Below are 14,711 nucleotides of genomic sequence, written 5' to 3'. Positions count from 1 at the left end.
CTAAACCAAGTCTCACTTCCTCCTCCATGGTCTTACATCACACCCACAACCTTGCACAGCTCTCAGAAGAGAGCTGTAATTTGACCATTTCTACCGCTAGCAATCAGCACGACCACATACATGCTCCAAAGATGGTTGTCTTACTCAATTTGTGCATCATCAAACTTCACTTACTGAAAATATGAACACAATTTAGCACACGAGAATATTTGTTCTCCAACATGAAATCCTGGCTTATAGAAAGTTCTAAGTGCCATTAAGTCTGTGAAGCTCAACAGCACGGTCTTCAGTATTTTTTAAAAGCTTCACAGCTGATATGTATGCAACCTGGGTTGAGAACTGCTACTCTGTAGACAGAATAAAGGTTTAATCTCTTTTGAACAACCACAGTAGCAAAAACCACTGAGAGCGCTTTATGAGCACTCCAGAAGAAGGGACTGAGAACTACAAACTTGAAGCTTCCCCTTCAAGTTGAAAAAGGCATAAAGAAAATGGTCTGTAATGATAGAGCAATAGTTCTGTTTTATGTCTATATACAAAACTCATACTCTTACCTTTATCTAGAGTAAGAATACCCGAACGATCTTCTACATTTATTAGGCCAACTCCTATTAGTCCTTGTCGAACATCTGTCAGAAAATTAAAAAACCTTATAACCAAAGTGACTCAATGATCTGTTACTCGACTAATCAAACTAGATCAAATTCTTTTTTCAGATGCTTAACCGACGGAGCCGCTCAGGTGCCCCGAACTAGACCACAAATTCTAGCCTTAAAACACAGCCCAAGGTATTTTTCATAGTTCCTATTAGCTGAATTAAATGGAACACACAGTCCCCAAAGGTCTTTTAGGCACTCCAAAATCCTACAGTACTCAAACTTCACACTATATGATCTCATTAAATGATCTAATCTCTCTCTCTCTCTTTTTTAAAGATTTTATTTATTTATTTGACAGAGACAGCCAGCCAGAGAGGGAACACAAGCAGGGGGAATGGAGAAGGAGAAGCAGGCTTCCCACTGAGTAGGAGGCCTGATGTTGGGCTCGATCCCAGGACCCTAGGATCATGACCCGAGTTGAAGGTAGACGCTTAATGGCTGAGCCACCCAGGCGCCCCAAAAAGATCTCATCTTTCTAATAGCAGTCTTTGGCTGTAGAAATCTTTGGTTACACACTTGTCATCTACAGAATATAAACAATTTTGAACACACAGACTAGCTGATTAAATAATTGTGTCAATAAGCTATTAATCTTGTCTTCCTCCCACATATTATCAGCACTGACAAGCTGCTGCAGAAGAGAAGCAATACGTGTAACAGTTAACATGTTCTGAATTATGTCACTAAGAAGACAGTCTATGGGTTTCTTTAATACTGATGTTCAGGTTCCAACCCAGACTTACAGAATAAAGGCGTTAAGAGAACAGGGTCAATAGGAAGCATTATCATATCCTATTTACACATTTAATAAATCAGCTAGTACTCTGCTACATGCATAAAACTGTTTAGATTCTGCAGGTGACAACTGTGTAACCAAAAATCCTCCTTTTAGAAACCAGTCTTATGGGAGAAAATCTACATAGGATAGCTGTATAACTTCAGCACTGTTTGTGATGGTGCAAAAAATTGAAAACCACTTGAATACCAAAAAGGAAATGATTAAAAAAAAAAAAAAACAAAAAACCCCAAAAAACACCACACACAAAAAAACCTGTTGTATAACCCTGCTGCAGAATATTATGCAACTGTTAAAAAAATCTGGGCGCCTGGGTGGCTCAGTGGGTTAAGCCTCTGCCTTCAGCTCAGGTCATGATCCCAAAGTTATGGGAAGGAGAGGAAAGACAATGGAAGAAAAAGGGAAAAGAAGTTTATATATTTGCTTTGTTACTATGCCATCAGTGATTAAACCCCCCTGACAGTATGTCAATATGGCTTGTATCAATACTAAATACTGGTTTCCAATTGGGAAGGACTTTCTAGTGAAAAGTCCTAACTCTACAATGATGATATTTCAAATATCCTACATCTACATGTTATCCAAAATATTTTCATAGCTTCCTGAATTATAAAATAAATAATAAAAAATCAAAACCATCTAGACTACTTATATTTATGGGCAAAATATACTCTACCAATTACAGAGATAAATCAAAGAGTTTCTATAGCATTATGCTGGACTTTTCTTTAATAAATGAATGTCCAAAAACATATAAGTATAAAGAGAACATTCTATGAACCATATACACGTATCCATCACACAGTTTTAACTATGAATACACAGCCAATAATTTTTAATCTACACCCTATGCCAACCTCCAAAGATTATTTACCAATATACTTTAAAATTAAATTTAAAAGCTGTCTGGCATAGTAGCTTTAAATTAATCTAACAAAACCACTTTCTCCTACTAATCTAGTATTAACATGCAATGAACTGTCAAGAGCACAAAACACTTGGTGTGAATGAAAATTAATAATCTGATTATAAGAGGCCAACTTAGGTGTCTATTAATCTTTAATTTCTAAATTTTTACATAGTTTATGTCCAAAGAGATTGAAAACAGCAGCACATGTCAGAAAAGGTTTTAGGGCCTACTTAGTACTCATTTTCCTCTTGTGATTATTTTTTAAAGTTACCTTTAAAGAATTCTCCAGGGTAGTCTGGAGGTGGTGATACCATAGGAGAATCTAGGTTGACAATGGATTTCATGACAATTTCTAAAGCATTTCTTCCATACTGCAATAAAAAAACAAACAAATTTAACCAGTTACAGCATTTTGACATTTCAATCACATGACCAACTGAACACGATAAAAACTATTATGGTAGCAAAGGCTCAAAACGAGTAGGACTTTATCTTTTTATATAAATGTTATCTACTAAACTGTTCACACCTTTGCACACGACAGACGTCCAGTAAATAATTTTGTGTCTGGAAATTCACACTTAATTCATTCAGAAGTACTTATTATATTCCTATTTTCTAACAGAAATGATAAAAGGATTCTAAGGCAGAGCTGATAATCAAAGACCTGATAAGTGAAAATTTTATAGGATGTTATCATTTTACAGTGAAACCATAAGGGACAGTTTAAAGTTTTGAACAGTAACCACTTTCCCTTTTTGTTCACCAGATACCACACACTACCACAAAATCTCAGACATAATGAAAGCTGAAATGTACCTTATTATCAAAATTGAACCTGCTCAGATCTCTAGATTCTGTTGCTCTTCTGTCACCATGTGTAAGTGCTCCCTATCAAGACATAAAATTTCCAATCAAGGCACAGAAGACAGGTTGTATTCACCACCTTTTACACACAACTACACAACCCAAGAACTTACCAAGCTCTCAAGTCTTTTGGCAACAATAGAAGCAAATCTTTGTTCCCCTGCCAATTCAGAAATCAGAAACACATACTCGGGAGCAGTAACTTGGTTTGATCTATGAGTTCGTCCTGTAACGACATTAAAAATACTGTGTTCACTAGATACAGAGTATTCTGAGATCTATTCCTAGCATTTTAATACTAAGCTGGTATTCAGAAACCCTTACGAGGAAAAATTAAACAATATATGGACACCTGGGTGATTCAGTTGGTTACGGGTCTGCCTTTGGCTCAGGTCACGATCCCAGGGTCCTGGGATCGAGTCCTGAATTGGGCTCCCTGCTCCAGGGCAGCTGGCTTCTCCCTCTCCCCCTCCTCCTTGCTGATGCTCACTATCAAATAAGTAAGTAAAATCTTAAAAAAATAAGAAAAAAAAAAAAAAAAGAAAAACCACCACAAACACACACAATGTACAAAACAATTTCTGTAACTCTCCCAAAAGTACAAAATTTAAAAACTGACTTGAAAAAAATCCATATTCACAATACTCCTCCTTAAAGAACACAAACTGCCACAGAACTGTTCAATGATAAACATATTATTACTTCTGCCCAACTTGGGTTAACCACAAGGGTGCAAAAGCACAGCTGCTTTGGATTCTTCCAAAGAAACAAAAAACATAAACTGGTTTGTTAAAAAGATTTTGTTTTAGAGAGACAGAGAATGCACACATGGTTGGGGAGGGCAGGCAGAGGAAAAGAGACTCTCAACTAGGCACCCCGCTGAGCACAGAGCCTGATGCAGGGCTCAATCCCATGAGCTGGAGATCAAGGCCTGAGCCAAAATCAAGGGTCGGACACTGAACCGACGGAGCTGTGCAAGAGCCCCTAAACTGTTGGGTTTTTTAAAATCATCAGGTCACATCAGGACATAAACATGTAAGACAAGGGAAGAGCAATATGCCTTCAGTAAAGCCACCAAAGGCTAAAAAGGACATGAGGTGGCAGGTGCTCTGATACAGACCACATACATCCTGAAGATAGATAATGGAGGAAACTCCCAAGGAACACCGTTATGAGATATAATGCCAGAAACTCCAAGAAATCTAGCACAGATCTTTTACATTTCTTAAAATAGATAAGAAACGGCTTCATGTATTCTATAATTTTAAATTTGATACACAAACAGCTCCAAAATCCACGTGTCCTGTTTTAAGATACTGAACGTTAAATATAGGTTTTGATATGTAAATATTTCCCCAATGATTCCTAGCTATCTATTAAGTGAAATTCACTTGTAGGAACTTACCAAACTGCTGAATTGCTCTATCAGCACTCCAGGGTAATTCCAAAGTCATATGAACTCTTCGCCTTTGATTTTTAGCTCTCCGATCTGCTTGTAACGAAATACCCGAGCTGGCAGCTTCTGAGATAATAGCAATATTCTGTACCAAATATAAGGGGGAAAAATAATCACCTCTGCACGAAGACAAGTAGGCAAGTGCCCTAAATAAAGTTCTTAGAGTACTAGTGGCTCACCAATATCTATTCTCCCCATTTTCCTAAATTATAACCACCTCCTCTCAAGTTTAGGCAGGTACATGGCTGCCCAGAACCATGACATTTCTCACTTTTCCCTACAGCGAACTACGGCACACCCCAGTAGGGTGTAGGTGGTATGAACATTTAAGAAATGTCCTTAAAAGTCAAGGACATGCCCTTGTCTTCATGTGCGTCCTCTCTGCCAGATGAAAGACAGAGGTATGATAACTGGAAGTGAAACAGGTAACCTGAAATGGAGCCTCACACGGTAAAGGACTGAGACAGGAGTGGCATCATCTTTAAGGAGCTGTAACAGCCCTGGTCCACCTACTCGAACTTAACACATGGAAGAAATTACCTTCTACCTTCTTTAAGTCAATACGATTTTGGATTTTCTGTCACTTAACAACTAAAACCAATTCCGACTAATGTAAGTGTAATGCACATGGGCATAAATTCATAAAACAAAGTATGTAACACAACTGATTAATACCTCTACCTACAATCTTTAGAATGTGTAACATGACAAGAGCCTAGGTGGCTTAGTCAGTTAAGTATCCAAACTCTTGATTTCGACTCAGGTCATGATCTCCAGGTCATGAGAGCAGGCCCAGCGCTGGGCTCTATGCTCAGCAGAGATTCTCTCCCCCTTTCCCCTCCCTCCAGTTCTCGTGCACGCACTCTCATTCCCTAAAGTAAATCAATTAAAAAAAAATGTAACACAAGCTATTGAATATATTTATAAAAGATAACTTTGGGGGAATCTGGGTGACTCAGTTGGTTAAGCGTCTGTCTATGGACCAGGTCTTGATCTCAGGGTCCTGAGACTGAGCCCCAAACCTGACCCCATGCTCAGTGGGGCGTCGGTTTGTCCTTCTCCCCCTCCCCGCTGCTCATGCTCTGTCTCCCTCTCAAATAAACAGAAATCTTTAAAATAATAAAGACAACTTTGATAGTGACAACTATCTTCTCCTTTTTTAGCTGCAGAAAGCCTCATTAAAATATAAAGAAAAAAGTGATAAAATAGAGATTTTATTCTACCATTTAAATTAAGGAATTAAGGGGGCACCTGGGTGGCTGAGTGGGTTAGGGCCTCTGCTTTCGGCTCAGGTCATGATCCCAGGGTCCTGGGATCGAACCCCGCATCGGGCTCTCTGCTCAGCGGGGAGCCTGCTTTCCCCCATCTCTCTCTCTCTGCCTGCCTCTCTGCTTACTTGTGATCTCTGTCTGTCAAATAAATAAAATCTTTAAAAATTTTTTTTAATTAAAAAGCCTCCAAATTTATTAAGAGCCACATCTAATTCTGTACACAATACTTTATTGCATTCAATTTGTGAAAAAATAATGAAAGTGTGTAAATATTCAGTGATTATGTGCAATTACTAAAAATGAAAGAATAATAACATTCAACACACTTAATTTCTTCTTCTTCTTTTTTTTTTTTTTAAAGATTTTATTTATTTATTTGACAGAGAGAGATCACAGGTAGGTAGAGAGGCTGACAGAGAGAGAGAAAGGGAAGCAGGCTCCCTGCTGAGCAGAGAGCCCGATGTGGGACTCGATCCCAGGACTCTGAGATCACGACCCGAGCCGAAGGCAGCAGCTTAACCCACTGAGCCACCCAGGCGCCCAATTTCTTCTTCTTTTTTAAAATTTTATTTATTTATTTGACACAGAGAGAGACAGCAAGGGAGGGAACACAAGCAGGGAGAATGGCAGAGGGAGAAGGAGACTTTTCCCCAAGCAGGGAGCCTGATGCAGGGCTCGATTCCAGCACCCTGGGATCATGACCTGAGTGCTAAAGGCAAATGCTTAATGACTGAGCCACCCAGGCACCTCCACACTTAATTTCTTTTAAAAGAAAAAAAAAACCCTAAATATTCATTTAAAAATACATTGTATTGTTCATTAAGAAGCATCCCAGAGGGTGCCTGGGTGGCTCAGTTGGCTGAGTGACTGCTTTTGGCTCAGGTCAAGATTCTGGAGTCCCAGGATCAAGTCCTGTACCGTCCTGCTCAGTGCAGAGTCTGCTTCTCCCTCTGACCCTCCCCCCTCTCTTGTGCTCTTTCTTTCAAATAAATAAGTAAAATCTTTTTAAAATACAAGAAAGAAAGAAAAGCATTCCAGAAAAACATACCTTGTCTCCATCCATAAATCTTTGTTTTTCTGTGATATTTAGTATTTCTACAGGGACATCAAGTTCAGATCTCGACTCATAAGATATGCTTCCGTCATCATTGCTTACAACCCGTCCTTTGCGACCAGTCATCTGCAAAGCCAAACAGTGTCATTTACAGTTAAGGTACCTGATGAAGACACAGGAAGCACAGGACCCCTGCATTAGAGAAACTTGGTGGGAGAGAGAAGGGGATGATGAGGCCGACACACAGTGCTGCCTGTGCTGCACCGGTGTCTGGGAGAGAATGTCGCAACAGTTTCTGGTTTTGAAAAGGTGAAATTCCAGCAAAGAAAGCAGATACATGGCAACAATCACAGAGGCTGCATGACAGGTACAGTAACAGGTCAGTGTGCTGAATAAACACACAGATACTAAGGATAAGAATTCCTGACTCTGGGATGACAAACAGATCAAAGGTTCTAAAATCTAAGAGAAAATTAGACAATTATGTGATGATATCCAAAATATCACTCATTCTATAGGGTTTGGAGTTAACCAAAAAAAGGGACCAAGACACAGCCCCAATCTAGTCATATTTACCTCAGCAACATTCTCAGGGCCACCAAGTTCATCAATAAGTTCATCCAGGGTATTAGGAGGGAGGTCTTCTGCTAATTTCTCTAGTTTATCAAGTAGGTCTTTCTTCATCTGCTGGGCCCTTTCCACAGCGTCCTGACTTGTTATAAGGCTACTGTTACTGTTGGTGTTACTGTTAGCTAGATAAAGTACAATTGTCAAAAATCATTACAAAGTTTAAGTATGTTTTGTTTAAAGTACATCTCAACAGACAAGCCAAGCTTCCCCACAGATACCTGGTGCACTGTTAGGAGCAGGCAAAATTACTGGTGTAGATGAAAAACTAGGTCGTTTTGATCCAAGACCTGATGCTAATAAGGCACTTTGAATAGAATCTGGATCTATACTTTTCTTTTTTTTTTTATCTTTGTTTTTCTTGTGATCTTTTCTGATTAACCAGGGATCTGAAAGTTAAGGAAAGATATGTATCAAATCATCTGTAAAAGCAGCAGAATCTTCAAAGAAACAACCCTTGAATTTTTTGTATTAACTGGTAACTTAAAAATCATCACCAACTTCAGCGGTCCAGTATATCCAATACACTGTCAGATAAAATTCCATAGTATGAGGTTAAAAATCACGGTACAAGTGACTGGGTGGCTGGGAGACTAAGTCGGTTGAGTGTCTAACTCTTGGTTTCGGCTCAGTTTGCGTTATCAGGGTGGTGAGATCGAGCCCCACACTGGGCTCCGCACCAGGTCCAGAGTCTGCTTGTACCTCTCCCTCTGCTCCTCCAACTCTCTCTCTCTCATCTCTGGATAAATAAAAATCTACTACTACTACTACCACCACCACCACCACTACAACTACTACTACTGTTCATAATAACAGTGGCACCTGGTTGGCTCAGTCATTGAAGCCGCTGCCTTCAGCTCAGGTCATGATCCTGGGATCCTGGGATCAAGCCCCACATTGGGCTCTCTGCTCAGGAGGAAGCCTGTTTCTTTCTCTCCCACTCCCCCTGCTTGTGTTCCCTCTCTCGCTATCTCTGTCAAATCAATAGTCTTCAAAAAGATAAATAAAATCGCTGCATAAAACTTAGGCGACTATCTCACACAAATGAGCTAAACTACCAAAAGACAGACAAGCTTGGGCAGTTTTCCACTAAGCAAAGATTAGATTCTGTGCGATGGTTTATACTGCACCGAGGGAAAAAACAAAAAACAAAACAGGTTTTATTTATTTATTTTTAAAAATCTTATTTATGGGGCACCTGGGTGGCTGTCATTAAGTGGCTGCCTTCGGCTCAGGTCATGATCCCAAGATCCTGGGATCAAGCCCTACGTCGAGCTCCCTGCTCAGAAGGAAGCCTGCTTCTCCCTCTCTTACTCTCCCTTGCTTATGTTCCCTCTCTCGCTGTCTCTGTGAAGAATATACATAAATAAATGTTTAAAAATAAATAAAGATTTTATTTATTTGAGAGAGAGAGTATGCATCAGCGGGGGAGCGGCAAGCGGAGGGAGAGGGAGAAGCAGGCCCGTTACGGAGCAGGGTCTGATGCGGGCTTGACCCCAGGACCCTGAAATTATGACCTGAACCAAAGGTAGATACTTAACCAACTGAGCCACCCACGGTGCCCTGAAAAAACAGGTTTTAATACAATATCCTGTTTCGGGACACCTGGGTGGCTCAGTTGGTTAAGCAGCTGCCTTCGGCTCAGGTCATGATCCCAGCGTCCTGGGATCGAGTCCCACATCGGGCTCCTTGCTCCACGGGGAGCCTGCTTCTCCCTCTGACTCTGCCTTCCACTCTGTCTGCCTGTGCTCGCTTTCGCTCGCGCTCTATCTCTGACAAATAAATAAATAAAATCTTTAAAAAAAAAAAATACAATATCCTGTTTCAAACACACAGAAATAACCTTTCATTACAATTAATAAGTACTGACGTACTTACCATCTTCATCATCCTCACTAGACTCATCTCTGAATGGGTTGAAATCATCATCATCTCCGGAGCTCATGTTTTTCGAGCTCTCATAGTCACTTTCTTCATGATCAGATGCGTCCGATTCACTTCCACTATCATCGGAACTACTACCAGTAAGGCCACCTACTTTCCGCGCTTTCTTGGCTTCTCGAGTTATTTCTTCACCTACCCTCAAACCCAAAATAAGACAGTCAGCCCAAACACACTCTTCTAAAGATCTAGGAAACTACTTTTAGTTCACAAGCTTTTAAAGTGAAAAACATATAGGAAAAACTTTAAGTATATAAATTTCCTAAGTAAATGTTTACCTTTTAGATTTCCTTAAGAAATCATATTATGTTCAATTATTAAGAAAAAATTAGACACGTAAATAAATTCAAGACTACCTTTAAGTGTACATGTTTCAAAATAAATTTAGGACAACAGAGATAACACAGAATCTCCAGCATTTTCACAGTTTAATTGTGCATCAGGTTGAGAGCAGAGGCCTACTAATTAAACAACTCTATAAAACTTCATTTGTAAAAAGTCAGACTAGGTGCTGATTTTAATTACTTTATTGAGTACTCAGGAAAGATATATGGGAGATACCTGGGTGGCTCAGTCGGTTAATTAAATGTCCGACTCTTGAGTTTTGGCTTAGGTCGTGATCTCAGGGTGGTGATATCCAGCCCTAAGTTGGGTTCCATGTATGGAGCCAGCTTAAGATTCTCTCTCCCTCCACCTCCCTCCCCTCCCTGCCCCTCCCTACCACTCATGCTCATGTGTTCTCTTCCTCATCTAAAAAAAAGAAAAAAAGAAAAAAAAAAGACAAAGACATAGATATCTGGAACAAACCATTAAAAGTTTACTTATTAATGAGATAGATGGTAAAAAGAACATAATTCAGGAAAGATAAACATAACCACGTGACCAGTTTAAGATGTCACTGATTCTAAAACACAGCATTACTTTTTTTTGCCACTACAATTAAAAAATACTGTCAATTATAACCATCAATCCACTTTCAAGCATGTTAAAAATGTAAAAAACTGTCCTTCTTAGGACAGATGAACTAAGGTTACTAAGCCACTTGTGTTTGGAACACACCCAGCATCAGACAGTTGTTCCCACAGAGATGATCACCGTCTTAATGATAGCCTGAGAAGTTAACTTCTGAAAGCCGAACAGTTTACTAGGAATCTAAACAGAAATCGAAGTTGGCATATGATAAAACACCAATAAGCACTGAGTATATTTCTAACAATAACTACAAATGCCTTTTAAAAAAACTATAAAAACACAGTAAGCATATGTGCATATGCAGCTCTGACAAAGCAATGCCCAGATTTTGTTTTCCATAGATTGCCCATTAGCTGTGTAAACCTGGGGAGATTCCTTAACCTTTGAATCTTGCCATGCCTTTTTGTCCTCTGTCTAGAAAAAAAAAATAAGATCTATTTTCATATGGATCCCTTATGGGTTAAATGAAATAACAGAAGGGCAGTGCTGAAGACAGTGCCTAGCACCAAACTGTCATTTGTGCATTTAAAACCACATAAGTGACAACGAAAGTATACAACCACGTGCCAATTTAAAAGGCAGCTCAATCCCCAAATATCGCTCCTCAAAATGCTCGCATTTATACTATTTTCAATATCATTTAAAGAAAAGAACCCACCTTTCCGCTTCTTTACTTTATTTTCTTTACAAGGACTATCTCTTGGAGAACTATTGTTACTTGGAGCTGTCAAATCAATTCCTAGCAAACTATAAAGTTTCTTCCGGTCTGGAGCTGGGAAGTGTTTTTCAATAAGTGACTGCAACACTCCTCTGTTTACACAAGAGAAAAAGTGATAATTAGAGGTTCAGTCTGCAAAATAATTTATTTTCTGTAAAGTCTTAAGGGGTGCCTGGGTAGCACAGTTGAGCATTCAACTCTTGGTTTTGGCTCAGGTCATGATCTCCTGGATTGTGGGATCAAGCCCCCTGCCAGCCTCCATGCTCAGCAAGGAGTCAGCCTAAAGTTCTCTCCCTCTGTTCCTCTCCTCATGAGTGCTCCCACTCTCTCTCTCAAATAAATAAGTAAAATTAAAACATATATATATATATATATATATATATATATATATACTTCAAAACATGTTTCTTAAAAATATACTTTAATACTATAAAATATTAATAATCCAGCTGAAATAATTTAATATTCTAGGCCAAGGCTGTTGAATTGAAATATAGTTCAAGCCCAGCCAATTATGCAAGTTTTATACTTTCCAGTAGTTACATTAAAAAGTGAAGGAAATGGGAGCCTGGGTGGCTTGTCATTGGGTGGCTTGTCATTAGGTGTCTGCCTTTGGCTCAGGTCATGATCCCAGAGTCCTGGGATCCAACCCTGCTTAGGGCTCCCTGCTCGGCCAGAAGCTTACTTCTCCTTCTCTCACTCCCCCTGCTTATTATGTTCCTTTTCTCACTGTGTCTTTCTCTAAATTCCTTAAAAAAAAAAGTTAAACAAAACAGGAGAAAAAAAATTTTTTTTTAAAGATTTTATTTGATAGAGCGCACCTGATGCACAGCTTGATCTCAGGACCCTGGGATCATGACCTGAACTGGAGGAAGACACTTAACTGAGTAAGCTACCCAGGCACCCCGAAACACTTTTTTAGTAATAGATTTCAGGACATAGACTAGTATCAAATCAACATGCAATCAGTAAGATGTAAAACATTACTTTTTTTTAAGTCTTGTCATTTTATATCCACAGCATATCTCAATTTTGGACTAGCCATTGATAGGCACACGTGACTAGTTCCTATCACTTTAAATAATGCAGTAACAGACACACAAGTAGAGAGAAAGATTAGTAGGTGCATGTTTTGCTTTTGGAAGCAGTTCTGAATTATATCCATCTTAAAAGGAGCCACTCGAATATATCTCCTAACACAAGAAATAGTATAGTAGGGCAAAGGTTATTTTGCTAATTTTACAATTAGAGTTAAAATTGGCAGGGTAGGCAAAGAAATTGAAAAACAATGCCTAAATCATCTTTTTAAAATTCTCATGACTGTCTGCAATTTTAATACTACAGAGAACCATTGCTCGTATTGCTCCTCTGAATAATGGTAATTTCAAACACGCAAAGCTGAAACTAAAACTCAAACTAATCCAGGCTGTCACAGATTTCCAAGATCTACAAGACAAAAATCACAGCCTTCCATTAGTCTAAATACTGGGCACGATATCGTCAAAATGCTTAACAATCCAGTACTTCTGTGTTACAGTGGATACACTGTAATGTACAAGCGTAGAATGGAAACTAAGATCAGAAAAACTTTAATGATGATACAGATGAATCAAAACTTCTGCCTCCAGGAAATGCCAACATTCAAACTAATCTAAATAAAAACTCAAAACTCAAAACATTACTTGGCAGTTGAAACGAAATCATTTAATTCTCCTCCACCCTCTTCCAAGGCTTCTAATGTTCTAGCTTCGCCTGTTGATTGCAGACCAATTACAACACACTGGAGAGAAAAATAAAATTAAAATAAAACTATGCATGTGGTTTCTTAGGCTAGATTTTAAATATTTAGCTAAAAAAAAAAAAAAAAGGATTTCAAATAAGAATGACCCATTATTACATGTGTGTGCTCATTTATTTATTCTACATATATCTGAGGCATGCTATGTGTAAAAAGCTTAGCTAGGAAATAGGATTACCCTGGACATTCAGTTCTTTGTGATTTAAATATAAATCTCTAAAAAGAAAAAAGCTGTATGGTAATCTATACCCACACGTCAGCTGTAGTTGTATCTGTGGATGGCCAAGTTAGTGTGATTTACTTTTCTATATACTTTTTGAACTATCTAAATTATTTATAAATAGGCACCGCTTTTATTATTTTTAAAAACTGTAAATTTTAAAGTCTTACTATGTTAATACCTTAACTCTCAGAAAGAACAGGCTTTACAAGCAGGAAGCCTGAACACCCAAAAGACTAGGAAACATAACCAAAGACCAAATCTCTCAGTGTGTTCTTCAACTTACTTTTCCATTCTTGATTTCTTCTCGAGCTAGTTGCACAACCCTTTTAACTTTGGATGCTATGCACAAGTATTTGAAAAATCTCTGGTGCGCAGACCAGAACTGACCCCACATGGATTTCTTCATGCGTTGCTCAGCATCAATCAGATCTGCGGCTTGCTGAAATCTCTCTCTGGCAATGACCCACTGAAGAGGGAAAATCCACATTTTAGACATTTCATCTATGCATGTGATTTTTAAAAAACGACTGATTGAAGCAAAATACTGGTAAGTACAAGACTAACACTAATTTAATGAACCACCTTTAGTAACTTGGCCATCTCTAAACAAATGTTTTTCAGGATGCTCACAGAGATGCCTCTAAATTCTTATCAACTACTAGAGTCATCAGTAGTTGATAAGAATAGTTACACTGTAATTTAAAATTATGCAACTTAGGTGGCTCAGTCAGTTAAGCATCTGCCTTTAGTTCAAGTCATGATCCCGGGGTCCTGGAACTGAGCCCCGCATTGGGCTCCCTGCTTAGCAGGAAGCCTACTTCTCCCTCTTCCATTCCCCCGCTTGTGTTCCCTCTCTTGTTGTGCCTCCTTCTGTCAAATAAATAAAATCTTAAATAAATAAATAAACAGAATTATGCAACTTAAACGTTTTTTTTGGAAAAAAGTTTAAGGCTTAAGTGATTTTTATACCCAACATGGGACTCGAACTCACAACCCAAAGATCAAGAGTTGCACGCACTCTGGACTCAGCCAGTCACATGACCCATTACAAATGGCTTTTTTATAAATTATTTTAACAAAAGAGAAAGCTTAGGAAATTAGGAAAATAGGCATCTAGTGCCTTATGTGTTGTTTTATAGCAAAATATACACTTGTGAGCTGAGAGACATTAAAAATACTAGGAATTAAGAAAAAACTTCTCACCAGCTTGACTGCTTTGTTATACATTTTCACATAGCTCTGAGAAAGAAGAACTTCCTCAATTTTGAAGGTCACTCCAGTAAAGCTCAGCTGTCGAGCAATGTACATTCCTCTAAGCTTCATATCCATAGCAACTATTTCCATGGCACCAACACCTCTGAATAAAATTAAAACACACAGTAACTATCATTAAATATAGTAGGGCTTTAATATAAGTGG

At 38.7% G+C, this 14,711-nt stretch overlaps 1 protein-coding gene across 2 annotated transcripts in view; it reads right to left on the bottom strand.

Annotated features, from left to right (window-relative positions):
- The window catches only part of SBNO1 (strawberry notch homolog 1), a 57,821-nt gene that overhangs the window by 15,288 nt on the left and 27,822 nt on the right, over window positions 1-14,711 (bottom strand). For both annotated transcript variants that reach the window (XM_059408268.1, XM_059408269.1), the window contains exons 13-25: window positions 14,496-14,649; window positions 13,576-13,758; window positions 12,954-13,051; window positions 11,212-11,363; window positions 9,519-9,716; window positions 7,862-8,029; window positions 7,590-7,765; window positions 7,008-7,139; window positions 4,638-4,773; window positions 3,346-3,458; window positions 3,185-3,256; window positions 2,637-2,736; window positions 555-629 (exon numbers count right to left, since the gene is read on the bottom strand). In XM_059408268.1, the coding sequence (XP_059264251.1) occupies window positions 555-629; window positions 2,637-2,736; window positions 3,185-3,256; window positions 3,346-3,458; window positions 4,638-4,773; window positions 7,008-7,139; window positions 7,590-7,765; window positions 7,862-8,029; window positions 9,519-9,716; window positions 11,212-11,363; window positions 12,954-13,051; window positions 13,576-13,758; window positions 14,496-14,649 (1,757 nt within the window). The remainder of the gene's footprint in view (window positions 1-554; window positions 630-2,636; window positions 2,737-3,184; window positions 3,257-3,345; window positions 3,459-4,637; window positions 4,774-7,007; window positions 7,140-7,589; window positions 7,766-7,861; window positions 8,030-9,518; window positions 9,717-11,211; window positions 11,364-12,953; window positions 13,052-13,575; window positions 13,759-14,495; window positions 14,650-14,711) is intronic.

Source organism: Mustela nigripes, chromosome 8 (genome assembly GCF_022355385.1).
Source record: "Mustela nigripes isolate SB6536 chromosome 8, MUSNIG.SB6536, whole genome shotgun sequence".
NCBI classification, from domain to species: domain Eukaryota; kingdom Metazoa; phylum Chordata; class Mammalia; order Carnivora; family Mustelidae; genus Mustela; species Mustela nigripes.
This window is presented reverse-complemented; position numbering and strand designations above follow the sequence as displayed.